The 13,052-nt window shown below is 51.8% G+C and overlaps 1 protein-coding gene across 2 annotated transcripts in view; it reads right to left on the bottom strand.

Annotated features, from left to right (window-relative positions):
• Nucleotides 1–13,052, bottom strand: part of ABCA4 (ATP binding cassette subfamily A member 4) — a 319,079-nt gene that overhangs the window by 279,893 nt on the left and 26,134 nt on the right. The window contains exons 1-2 of one of the 2 annotated variants that reach the window (XM_056523115.1): nucleotides 7,793–7,883; nucleotides 4,360–4,487 (exon numbers count right to left, since the gene is read on the bottom strand). In XM_056523115.1, coding sequence (XP_056379090.1) covers nucleotides 4,360–4,446 — 87 coding nt within the window. In that variant the 5' untranslated portion in view covers nucleotides 4,447–4,487; nucleotides 7,793–7,883. Of the gene's footprint in view, nucleotides 1–4,359; nucleotides 4,488–7,792; nucleotides 7,884–13,052 lie in introns of those variants that run through there. The other variant, XM_056523119.1, reaches the window with a different exon arrangement.

The raw sequence follows: 13,052 nt of genomic DNA, 5'->3' as shown, positions 1-13,052 counted from the left end.
CCCTTTATATCACTGCAGACCCCTTTATATCACTGCAGACCCCTTTATATTACAGCAGACCCCTGAATACTTTACTATGATGTTTTCTTTCCCTTTACTCTTTTATTTGGGGTATGAATACTTTTGCGCCTCACCTCACAGCCCCTCAGGCCTCGGCCTTTTACTTAACGTTTTTTGGAAGCGTTTTTGCGGCGCGATCATACTGGAAATGTCAGTCATTGTGTCGGTCTACAGGAAAACCTGTCACAAAGTATCGGAGCGCAGCGAGCGCCGGATTAACCCGGATTACACACAAGTGACTTATTGTTTACAGAAACGACCGGAGCAGAGACGCGTTTCATCCCCACAGACAATATAACGTTTACTCCGACATCTTCTGCGCCAGATCTGCAGATTAGTAGAAATAGAGTCAACGCGGTGGTGACATAATGGGTCAGAGTCAGGTGCGGCCCATAATACCGGCCCCAATGCTAAATCTGTAGGGTCACTGCCCACCAGGTGCTCATGTACATTTCTGGGGTCTTCCTATGTGGCAGAGGGGTCTTGACCCCAGGTAGGGTCGCCCACTTTCTTGGAAAAAATACCGGCCATGCTAATTAGCATAATTAATTATATATGCGTGACATCACAGGATACACATATGCGCAGGGAAATTTCGTCCTATTCTGACCCCTATAACTTTTTTATTTCTCCTTATGAGGGATCATTCTTTGTGCCCCGATCTGTAGTTTTATACCAGGAGCATTTTTGTTTTGATCGCTTTTTTAATTAAATCTGGAAGTTGCAGTTAGTTACTAACTACAACTCCCAGCATTTCCTGATACAGCCTGTGGTTCAGCAGCTGCTCCAAACGAAAACTACAACTCCCAGCAGGTTGGACTTTATATTAGTATATAGTATAGGTCAGTCTTTCCTAACCAGGGGTGTCTCCAGCTGTTGCAAAACTACAACTCCCAGCATGTTGGACTATATAGTAATATATAGTATAGGTCAGTCTTTCCTAACCAGGGGTGCCTCCAGCTGTTACAAACTACAACTCCCAGCATGTTGGAATATATAGTAGTATATAGTATAGGTCAGTGTTTCCCAACCAGGGGTGCCTCCAGCTGTTGCAAAACTAAAACTTTCAGCATGTTGGACTGTATAGTAGTATATATTATAGGTCAGTGTTTCCCAACCAGGGGTGCCTCCAGCTGTTGCAAAAACTACAACTCCCAGCATGTTGGACTAATTAGTATATAGTATAGGTCAGTGTCTCCCAACCAGGGGTGCCTCCAGCTGTTGCAAAACTACAACTCCCAGCATGTTGTACTATATAGTAATATATAGTATAGGTCAGTGTTTCCCAATCAGGAGGGCCTCCAGCAGTTGCAAAACTACAACTCCCAGCATGTTGGACTATATAGTAGTAAATAGTGTAGGTCAATGTTTCCCAACCAGGGTGTCTCCAGCTGTTGCAAAACTACAACTCCTAGCATGCCCGGACAGCCGTTGGCTGTCCGGGCATGCTGGGAGTTGTAGTTTTGCAACAGCTGGAGGTCCCCTGGTTGGGAAACACTGGTATAGCATATGGTATGACATTCCAGGAGTTGGAGGATTGGTTGGATAAATACCGGCCATTGCTTTGCTAATACTTTTAATATAAAAAATACTGTCAGGATGGCCAAAATACCGACTGTGCCAGTAACATACCGGTGACCCGAGCCCCAGGTGGGATTTCTACCTCCATTCTCTCTTCATGCTGATTGGTTTTATTATTCAGATCTGTAAAAGCAGCGATCCGGGCACTACAACCCTCAGACGCTTGCCCCAGATATTTGCCCCATTGCCCTAGATACCTGGGTGACAGCTGGTCTCGACTGTATACGTGTCCTTCAGACACACGTACAGCTGTAAACTATGGCAGAATGCCCCTTGTGCCCTTGGTCAGGTGACACTTCACCTCGCCAAACATTATCTACGCCTCTGGAGTGAAGGAAACACGATGACCCAACTTCAGGCGGCTCCTGGTGCTCATCATGGCAATAAGGTTAAGTGAATAGAGTTATAGTTTTGGGGGGGAACTGACAAGAAGCCACATTGTAAGACAAAAAGTGGATCATCAGTATTTTATATCCCCTTCTATGCCTAAAAGAGGATATAAAACTGTGGGGGCCTAAAAGAGGATATAAAACTGTGGGGGCATAAAAGGGGATAAAAAACTGTGGGGGCATAAAAGGGGATATAAAACTGTGGGGGCATAAAAGGGGATAAAAAACTGTGGGGGCATAAAAGGGGATATAAAACTGTGGGGGCCTAAAAGGGGATATAAAACTGTGGGGGCATAAAAGGGGATATAAAACTGTGGGGGCATAAAAGGGGATATAAAACTGTGGGGGCATAAAAGGGGATATAAAACTGTGGGGGCCTAAAAGAGGATATAAAACTGTGGGGGCATAAAAGGGGATATAAAACTGTGGGGGCATAAATGCTCTGGGGACACAACGGAAACCGCTCCAAAAGACCACCCACTTGTCTAGGTTTGATTTTCTGTAATGGATTTTCAGTCCACCATACATTATGCAGAGTAGCCATAGAAGACACCCTCCCCTAGAAGACACCCTCCCCCAGAAGACCGCCTGCCCCAGAAGACCACCTCCCCTAGAAGACCGCTTCCCCTAGAAGACCACCTCCCCTAGAAGACCGCCTCCCCTAGAAGACCACCTCCCCTAGAAGACCGCCTCCCCCAGAAGACCGCCTGCCCCAGAAGACCACCTCCCCTAGAAGACCGCTTCCCCTAGAATACCGCCTCCCCTAAAAGACCGCCTCCCCTAGAAGACCGCCTCCCCTGGAAGACCGCCTCCCCTAAAAGACCGCCTCCCCTAGAAGACCGCCTCCCCTAGAAGACCACCTCCCCTAGAAGACCGCCTCCCCTAGAAGACCGCCTCCCCTAGAAGACCACCTCCCCTAGAAGACCGCCTTCCCTAGAAGACCGCCTCCCCTAGAAGACCGCCTTCCCTAGAAGACCGCCTCCCCTAGAAGACCGCCTCCCCTAAAAGACCGCCTCCCCTAGAAGACCGCCTCCCCTAAAAGACTGCCTGCCCTAGAAGACCGCCTCCCCTAGAAGACCGCCTCCCCTAAAAGACCGCCTCCCCTAGAAGACCGCCTCCCCTAAAAGACCGCCTGCCCTAGAAGACCGCCTCCCCTAGAAGACCGCCTCCCTCAGAAGACCGCCTGCCCCAGAAGACCACCTGCCCCAGAAGACCGCCTTCCCTAGAAGACTGCCTCCCCTAGAAGACCGCCCCCCCTAGAAGACCGCCTCCCCTAGAAGACCGCCTCCCCTAGAAGACCGCCTCCCCTAGAAGACCGTCAAGACCGCCTCCCCTAGAAGACTGTCAAGACCGCCTCCCCTAGTAGACCGCCTCCCCTAGAAGACCGCCTTACCTAGAAGACAGCCTCCCCTAAAAGACCGCCTCCCCTAGAAGACCGCCTCCCCTAGAAGACCGCCTCCCCTAGAAGACCGCCTTCCCTAGAAGACCGCCTTCCCTAGAAGACCGCCTCCCCTAGAAGACCGCCTCCCCTAGAAGACCGCCTCCCCTAGAAGACCGCCTCCCCTAGAAGACCGCCCCCCTAGAAGACCGCCTCCCCTAGAAGACCGCCTGCCCCACAAGACAACCCCCCTAGAAGACCGCCTCCCCTAGAAGACCGCCTCCCCTAGAAGACCACCTGCCCCACAAGACCGCCCCCCTAGAAGACCGCCTCCCCTAGAAGACCACCTGCCCCACAAGACCGCCCCCCTAGAAGACCGCCTCCCCTAGAAGACCACTTTTCAATGCAGTTTTATGTGGTCTTCTCAAAGAGGTTTCATTTTATTTTGTAGAACCACAGAGGGGACTTAATTAAAGGAGAAATGTCATAGTTAAAAAATGTATCGCTATCCACAAGATAGGATAGAGGATCCTACTGATGGGAACCCCACAATCTCCATTACGGGGTCCCTGCTTTCCCCTGGAGTGGGGCGTCACGACCCTTGCCCAAAGTAGGGTTCACCACGCCCCCTCCATATATCTCTATAGGAGAGCTGATCGATTATCATTGGCTCAACCATAGAGATATATGGCGGGGGCTGTGACGCGCCCCTCCAGGGGAGAGCCGGGGCCCAGTACAGGAGAACCCGTGGGGTCCTAGCAGTCGGCAAGATAAGGGACACGTTTTTCACTGCTCCTTTAATTCATTTTTATTGTGGATTAAACATATGTTTTGTCCCTGATCATTTAGGACCCTATCCCCCCCCCCTGGTGAATACACAACATTGGTCGGGTCTGGTATATGCGCCTTATTTATCTGGTACCAGATGAGCCCATGAAGTTTAGTTCTTACCTGTTCCACCCGGATTTGAGCGTTTATGAGCTGATACACGACCGAGTCAGACAGTCCGATGTCCTTCAGCAAGAACAGCGTCAGCATTTCATCGTCCTTTAAGATGTCTCTGATTCGTATTCCGCGTCCTGTGGGAAAATATCATAATCGTAATCGTCATCATTTTTCATCAATACAAGATTCAATAATAATAAGAATAATATTACGTCATTTACTGAACGAGGAGCCATCACTGCCGAGACCAATCATCTCCATCTTACCGGGGAGGGATTGGGAGATTTTTGGGATGATCATTACTCGTACATGAGGACTGTTCTTTAATTTGTTGATATGACATTAAGAGACGTGTGGAGGTTCAATGTGGCCCCATAGATTTCCGTACTATGGCTGCAACTTGGAGCAGGAGTTTGTATCCAGCTGTAATATGTGGTGTGTACAAGGCCTTATGCTTCTCTTTAGTCACAGCAGCCATAACTGCTTCAGAAAATAAGGGGGTCTATAGGGGTGCAAGAATCCGGCCTTTCCTTAGTGTGGCCTTTCCTATGTGGTCCCACCTCTACCTTTCCTATATAGTCCCACCCCTGCCTTTGCTATGTGGTTTCACCCCTGCTTTTGCTATGTAATCCCACCCCTGCCTTTGCTATGTGGTCCCACCCCTGCCTTTGCTATGTAATCCCACCCCTGCCTTTGCTATGTAATCCCACCCCTGCCTTTGCTATGTGGTCCCACCCCTGCCTTTACTATGTAATCCCACCCCTGCCTTTGCTATGTAATACCACCCCTGCCTTTGCTATGTGATCCCACCCCTGCCTTTGCAATGTAATCCCACCCCTGCCTTTGCTATGTGGTCCCACCCCTGCCTTTGCTATGTAATTCCACCCCTGCCTTTGCTATGTAATCCCACCCCTGCCTTTGCTATGTGATCCCACCCCTGCCTTTGCTATGTAATCCCACCCCTGCCTTTGCTATGTGGTCCCACCCCTGCCTTTGCTATGTGGTCCCACCCCTGCCTTTGCTATGTAATCCCACCCCTGCCTTTGCTATGTAATCCCACCCCTGCCTTTGCTATGTAATCCCACCCCTGCCTTTGCTATGTGGTCCCACCCCTGCCTTTGCTATATAGTCCCACCCCTGCCTTTGCTATGTGGTCCCACCCCTGCCTTTGCTATGTGATCCCACCCCTGTCTTTGCTATGTGGTCCCACCCCTGCCTTTCCTATATAGTCCCACCCCTGCCTTTGCTATGTGGTCCCACCCCTGCCTTTGCTATATAGTCCCACCCCTGCCTTTGCTATGTGGTCCCACCCCTGCCTTTGCTATGTGATCCCACCCCTGTCTTTGCTATGTGGTCCCACCCCTGCCTTTCCTATATAGTCCCACCCCTGCCTTTGCTATGTGGTCCAATAGCACAGATGGTCCTTAGGTCATTAGACATTTCTTTGTTTCTATATGTTGTAATGATAAAGAAATGTATCTTCTATTCCAGGACACGGTAACACAATGCAGGTCACAATTGTCTCATGTTTGTCTTCGCTGAGATCTTTTAGGGCCCCTCTTAGGAATGGCGCAGCTGATACGTGTAGCAGGAGGGTCTACAGACATGGGGGTCTCATAATAAATACAGACATGGGGGTCTCATAATAAGTACAGACATGGGGGTCTCATAATAAGTACAGACATGGGGGTCTCATAATAAGTACAGACATGGGGGTCTCATAATAAGTACAGACATGGGGGTCTCATAATAAGTACAGACATGGGGGTCTCATAATAAATACAGACATGGGGGTCTCATAATAAGTACAGACATGGGGGTCTCATAATAAGTACAGACATGGGGGTCTCATAATAAGTACAGACATGGGGGTCTCATAATAAGTACAGATATGGGGGTCTCATAATAAATACAGATATGGGGGTCTCATAATAAATACAGACATGGGGGTCTCATAATAAATACAGACATGGGGGTCTCATAATAAGTACAGACATGGGGGTCTCATAATAAATACAGACATGGGGGTCTCATAATAAATACAGACATGGGGGTCTCATAATAAATACAGATATGGGGGTCTCATAATAAGTACAGACATAGGGGTCTCATAATAAGTACAGACATGGGGGTCTCACAATAAGTACAGATATGGGGGTCTCACAATAAGTACAGATATGGGGGTCTCACAATAAGTACAGATATGGGGGTCTCACAATAAGTACAGACATGGGGGTCTCACAATAAGTACAGACATGGGGGTCTCACAATAAGTACAGACATGGGGGTCTCATAATAAGTACAGATATGGGGGTCTCAAAATAAGTACAGACATGGGGGTCTCATAATAAATACAGACATGGGGGTCTCATAATAAATACAGACATGGGGGTCTCATAATAAGTACAGACATGGGGGTCTCATAATAAATACAGACATGGGGGTCTCATAATAAATACAGACATGGGGGTCTCATAATAAATACAGATATGGGGGTCTCATAATAAGTACAGACATAGGGGTCTCATAATAAGTACAGACATGGGGGTCTCACAATAAGTACAGATATGGGGGTCTCACAATAAGTACAGATATGGGGGTCTCACAATAAGTACAGACATGGGGGTCTCACAATAAGTACAGACATGGGGGTCTCATAATAAGTACAGATATGGGGGTCTCAAAATAAGTACAGACATGGGGGTCTCATAATAAGTACAGACATGGGGGTCTCATAATAAGTACAGACATGGGGGTCTCACAATAAGTACAGACATGGGGGTCTCACAATAAGTACAGACATGGGGGTCTCACAATAAATACAGACATGGGGGTCTCACAATAAATACAGACATGGGGGTCTCATAATAAATACAGACATGGGGGTCTCATAATAAATACAGACATGGGGGTCTCATAATAAGTACAGACATGGGGGTCTCATAATAAGTACAGACATGGGGGTCTCACAATAAATACAGACATGGGGGTCTCATAATAAATACAGATATGGGGGTCTCATAATAAATACAGACATGGGGGTCTCATAATAAATACAGACATGGGGGTCTCATAATAAATACAGACATGGGGGTCTCACAATAAATACAGACATGGGGGTCTCATAATAAGTACAGACATGGGGGTCTCAAAATAAGTACAGATATGGGGGTCTCATAATACATACAGACATGGGGGTCTCACAATAAATACAGACATGGGGGTCTCACAATAAGTACAGATATGGGGGTCTCATAATAAGTACAGACATGGGGGTCTCATAATAAATACAGACATGGGGGTCTCATAATAAATACAGACATGGGGGTCTCACAATAAATACAGACATGGGGGTCTCATAATAAATACAGACATGGGGGTCTCATAATAAATACAGACATGGGGGTCTCACAATAAATACACTGCTCGCACTTCTCACGTTTGATCCTTTGTTGAACGTTCTCTGAGAACCTGAAATCTTTTCTGGTAACTTTAGTATTTGACCTTAAGACAAAATGACTTCACATTTGTTGCAAAACCAAAACTTCACCCAAGGACACGAGGAGCAGACGAACAACCGGCGGTGACACCTGAGGAAGAATCTCAGGTGTTTATTTACTTTGCTTCATTTTTTGTTTGTGACCTTTTGGTTATTTCCTCATTCTTAAAGGGGAACTACGGTGGAAAACGTTTTTTTTTTATTTTATTTTTTTTAAATCAACTGGTGTCAAAAAGTTAAACAACTTTGTAACTTACTTCTATGTAAGATCTTAACCCTTCCAGTACTTATCAGCTGCTGTATGCTCCACAGGAAGTTGTGTAGTTCTTTCCAGTCTGACCACAGTGCTCTCTGCTGCCACCTCTGTCAACGTCAGGAACTGTCCAGAGCAGAAACAAATCCCCATAGCAAACCTCACCTGCTCTGGACAGTTCCTGACATGGACAGAGGTGTCAGCAGAGAGCACTGTGGTCAGACTGGAAAGAACTACACAACTTCCTGTGAAGCATACAGCAGCTGATAAGTACTGGAAGGGTTAGGAGTTTTATATAGAAGTAATCTACAAATCTGTTTAACTTTCTGGCAACAGATGATTATAAAAAAAAATGTTTTCCACCAGAGTACCACTTTAAAATGTCTGCTGAAGGGTACTGAGTTATGAAGGGTGCTGGGGTCTGCTGAAGGGCGCTGGGGTCTGCTGAAGGGCGCTGGGGTCTGCTGAAGGGTGCTGGGGTCTGCTGAAGGGCGCTGGGGTCTGCTGAAGGGTGCTGGGGTCTGCTGAAGGGCGCTGGGGTCTGCTGAAGGGCGCTGGGGTCTGCTGAAGGGCGCTGGGGTCTGCTGAAGGGTGCTGTGGTCTACTGAAGGGTGCTGGGGTCTGCTGAAGGGTACTGAGTTATGCTGAAGGGCGCTGGGGTCTGCTGAAGGGCGTTGGGGTCTGCTGAAGGGTGCTGTGGTCTACTGAAGGGTGCTGGGGTCTGCTGAAGGGTACTGAGTTATGCTGAAGGGCGCTGGGGTCTGCTGAAGGGTTCCGGGGTCTACTCAAGGGTGCCGGGGTCTGCCGGAGGATGTTGAATTATGCTGAAGGATGCTAGGGTCTGCTGAAGGGTGCCGGGATCTGCTGAAGGGTGCTGAATTATGCTGAAGGGTGCTGGGGTCTGCTGAAGGGTGCTGGGGTCTACTGAAGGGTGCTGGGGTCTGCTGAAGGGTACTGAGTTATGCTGAAGGGCGCTGGGGTCTGCTGAAGGGCGCTGGGGTCTGCTGGAGGGCGCTGGGGTCTGCTGAAGGGTGCTGGGGTCTACTGAAGGGTGCTGGGGTCTGCTGAAGGGTACTGAGTTATGCTGAAGGGCGCTGGGGTCTGCTGAAGGGCGCTGGGGTCTGCTGAAGGGCGCTGGGGTCTGCTGAAGGGTGCTGGGGTCTGCTGAAGGGTGCCGGGATCTGCTGAAGGGTGCCGAGTTATGCTGAAGGGTGCTGGGGTCTGCTGAAGGGTGCCAGGGTCTTCTGAAGGGTGCTGGGGTCTGCCGAAGGGGGCTGGGGTCTGCTGAAGGGCGCTGGGGTCTGCTGAAGGGTGCTGAGTTATGCCGAAGGGTGCTGGGGTCTGCTGAAGGGTGCTGCAGTCTGCTGAAGGGTGCTGAGTTATGCTGAAGGGTGCTGGGGTCTGCCAAAGGGTGCTGGGGTCTGCTGAAGGGTGCCGGGGTCTACTCAAGGGTGCCGGGGTCTTCCGGAGGATGTTGAATTATGCTGAAGGGTGCTAGGGTCTGCTGAAGGGTGCCGGGATCTGCTGAAGGGTGCTGAGTTATGCTGAAGGGTGCTGGGGTCTGCTGAAGGGTGCCAGGGTCTTCTGAAGGGTGCCGGGGTCTGCCGAAGGGGGCTGGGGTCTGCTGAAGGGTGCTGAGTTCTGCTGAAGGGTGCTGGGGTCTGCTGAAGGGTGCTGGGTCTGCTGAAGGGTGCTGGGGTCTGCTGAAGGGTGCTGAGTTATGCTGAAGGGTGCTGGGGTCTGCAGAAGGGTGCCAGGGTCTGCTGAAGGGTGCTGGGGTCTGCTGAAGGGTGCTGAGTTATGCTCAAGGGTGCTGGGGTCTGCTGAAGGTTGCTGGGGTATGCTGAAGGGTGCCAGGGTCTGCTCAAGGGTGCTGGGGTCTGCCGAAGGGTGCTGAGTTCTGTTGAAGGATGCTGGGGTCTGCTGAAGGGTGCTGGGGTCTGCTGAAGGGTGCTGGGTACTGCTGAAGGGTGCTCTGTACTGCTGAAGGGTGCTGGGGCCTGCTGAAGGGTGCTGAGTTATGCTGAATGGTGCTGAGTTACGCTGAAGGGTGCTGAGTTATGCTGAAGGGTGCTGGGGTCTGCTGAAGGGTGCTGGGGTCTGCTGAAGGGTGCCAGGATCTGCTGAAGGGTGCTTAGTTATGCTGAAGGGTGCTGGGGTCTGCTGAAGGGTGCCAGGGTCTTCTGAAGGGTGCCGGGGTCTGCCGAAGGGGGCTGGGGTCTGCTGAAGGGTGCTGGGGTCTGCTGAAGGGTGCTGGGGTCTGCTGAAGGGTGCTGGGGTCTGCTGAAGGGGGCTGGGGTCTGCTGAAGGGTGCTGGGGTCTGCTGAAGGGTGCTGAGTTATGCTGAAGGGTGCTGGGGTCTGCTGAAGGTTGCTGGGGTATGCTGAATTGTCCCAGGGTCTGCTCAAGGGTGCTGAGTTATGCTGAAGGGTGCTGGGGTCTGCTGAAGGGTGCTGGGGTATGCCGAAGGGTGCTAAGGTCTACTGAAGGGTGCTGAGTTATGCTGAAGGGTGCTGATGTCTGCTGAAGGGTGCTGGGGTCTGCTGAAGGGTGCTGAGTTATGCTGAAGGGTGCTGGGGTCTGCTGAAGAGTGCTGAATTATGCTGAAGGGTGCTGGGGTCTGCTGAAGGGTGCCAGGGTCTGCTGAAGGGTGCTGAGGTCTGCTGAAGGGTGCTGAGTTATGCTGAAGGGTGCTGAGTTATGCTGAAGGGTGCTGGGGTCTGCTGAAGGGTGCTGAGTTATGCTGAAGGGTGCTGGGGTCTGCTGAAGGGTGCTGGGGTCTGCTGAAGAGTTCTGAGTTATGCTGAAGGGTGCTAGGGTCTGCTGAAGGGTGCTGGGGTCTGCTGAAGGGTGCTGCTGAGTTGTGCTGAAGGGTGCTGGGGTCTGCTGAAGGGTGCTGAGATCTCCTGAAGGGTGCCAGGGTCTGCCGAAGGATGCTGGGGTCTGCTGAAGGGTGCTGAGTTATGCTGAAGGGTGCTGGGGTCTGCTGAAGGGTGCTGAGTTATGCTGAAGGGTGCTGGGGTCTGCTGAAGGGTGCTGGGTACTGCTGAAGGGTGCTGGGGTCTGCTGAAGGGTGCTGAGTTATGCTGAAGGGTTCCGGTGTCTGCTGAAGGGTTCCGGGGTCTGCTGAAGGGTGCTTCTGAGTTGTGCTGAAGGGTGCTGGGGTCTGCTGAAGGGTGCTGCTGAGTTGTGCTGAAGGGTGCCAGGGTCTGCCGAAGGATGCTGGGGTCTGCTGAAGGGTGCTGAGTTATGCTGAAGGGTGCTGGGGTCTGCTGAAGGGTGCTGAGTTATGCTGAAGGGTGCTGGGGTCTGCTGAAGGGTGCTGAGTTATGCTGAAGGGTGCTGGGGTCTGCTGAAGGGTGCTGAGTTATGCTGAAGGGTGCTGAGGTCTGCTGAAGGGTGCTGGGGTCTGCTGAAGGGTGCTGGGATCTGCTGAAGGGTGCTGGGATCTGCCGAAGGGTGCTGGGGTCTGCTGAAGGGTGCTGGGATCTGCTGAAGGGTGCTTGGGTCTGCTGAAGGGTGCTGGGTACTGCTGAAGGGTGCTGGGGTCTGCTAAAGGGTGCTGGGGTCTGCTGAAGGGTGCTTGGGTCTGCTGAAGGGTGCTGGGTACTGCTGAAGGGTGCTGAATTATGATGGAGGGTGCTGGGTACTGCTGAAGGGTGCTGGGGTCTGCTGAAGGGTGCTGGGTACTGCTAAAGGGTGCTGCGGTCTGCTGAAGGGTGCTGAGTTATGCTGAAGGGTGCTGAGTTATGCTGAAGGGTGCTGATGTCTGCTGAAGGATGCTGGGGTCTGCTGAAGGGTGCTGGGTACTGCTGAAGGGTGTTGAGTTATGCTGAAGGGTGCTGGGGTCTGCTAAAGGGTGCTGGGGTCTGCTGAAGGGTGCTGGGTACTGCTGAAGGGTGCTGGGGTCTGCTGAAGGGTGCTGGGTACTGCTGAAGGGTGCTGAATTATGCTGGAGGTTGCTGGGTACTGCTGAAGGGTGCTGGGGTCTGCTGAAGGGTGCTGAGTTATGCTGAAGGGTGCTGGCGTCTGCTGAAGGGTGCTGGCGTCTGCTGAAGGGTGCTGGAGTCTGCTGAAGGGTGCTGGAGTCTGCTGAAGGGTGCTGGGGTCTGCTGAAGGGTGCTGGAGTCTGCTGAAGGGTGCTGGGTACTGCTGAAGGGTGCTGGGATCTGCTGAAGGGTGCTGGGGTCTGCTGAAGGGTGTTGGGGTCTGCTGAAGGGTGCTGGAATCTGCTGAAGGGTGCTGGGTACTGCTGAAGGGTGCAGAGTTATGCTGAAGGGGGCTGGGGTCTGCTGAAGGGTGCTGGGTATTGCTGAAGGGTGCTGGGGTCTGCTGAAGGGCGCTGGGGTCTGCTGAAGGGTGCTGGGGTCTGCTGAAGGGCGCTGGGGTCTGCTGAAGGGCGCTGGGGTCTGCTGAAGGGTACTGAGTTATACTGAAGGGTGCTGGGGTCTGCTGAAGGGCGCTGGGGTCTGCTGAAGGGTGCTGTGGTCTACTGAAGGGTGCTGGGGTCTGCTGAAGGGTACTGAGTTATGCTGAAGGGCGCTGGGGTCTGCTGAAGGGCGCTGGGGTCTGCTGAAGGGTGCTGTGGTCTACTGAAGGGTGCTGGGGTCTGCTGAAGGGTACTGAGTTATGCTGAAGGGCGCTGGGGTCTGCTGAAGGGTTCCGGGGTCTACTCAAGGGTGCCGGGGTCTGCCGGAGGATGTTGAATTATGCTGAAGGATGCTAGGGTCTGCTGAAGGGTGCCGGGATCTGCTGAAGGGTGCTGAATTATGCTGAAGGGTGCTGGGGTCTGCTGAAGGGTGCTGGGGTCTACTGAAGGGTGCTGGGGTCTGCTGAAGGGTACTGAGTTATGCTGAAGGGCGCTGGGGTCTGCTGAAGGGCGCTGGGGTCTGCTGGAGGGCGCTGGGGTCTGCTGAAGGGTGCTGGGGTCTACTGAAGGGTGCTGGG

This window comes from Hyla sarda, chromosome 6 (genome assembly GCF_029499605.1).
Source record: "Hyla sarda isolate aHylSar1 chromosome 6, aHylSar1.hap1, whole genome shotgun sequence".
NCBI lineage: Eukaryota > Metazoa > Chordata > Amphibia > Anura > Hylidae > Hyla > Hyla sarda.
Note: the sequence above shows the minus strand (reverse complement) of the source record. Positions and strands in the feature narration are given on the sequence as shown.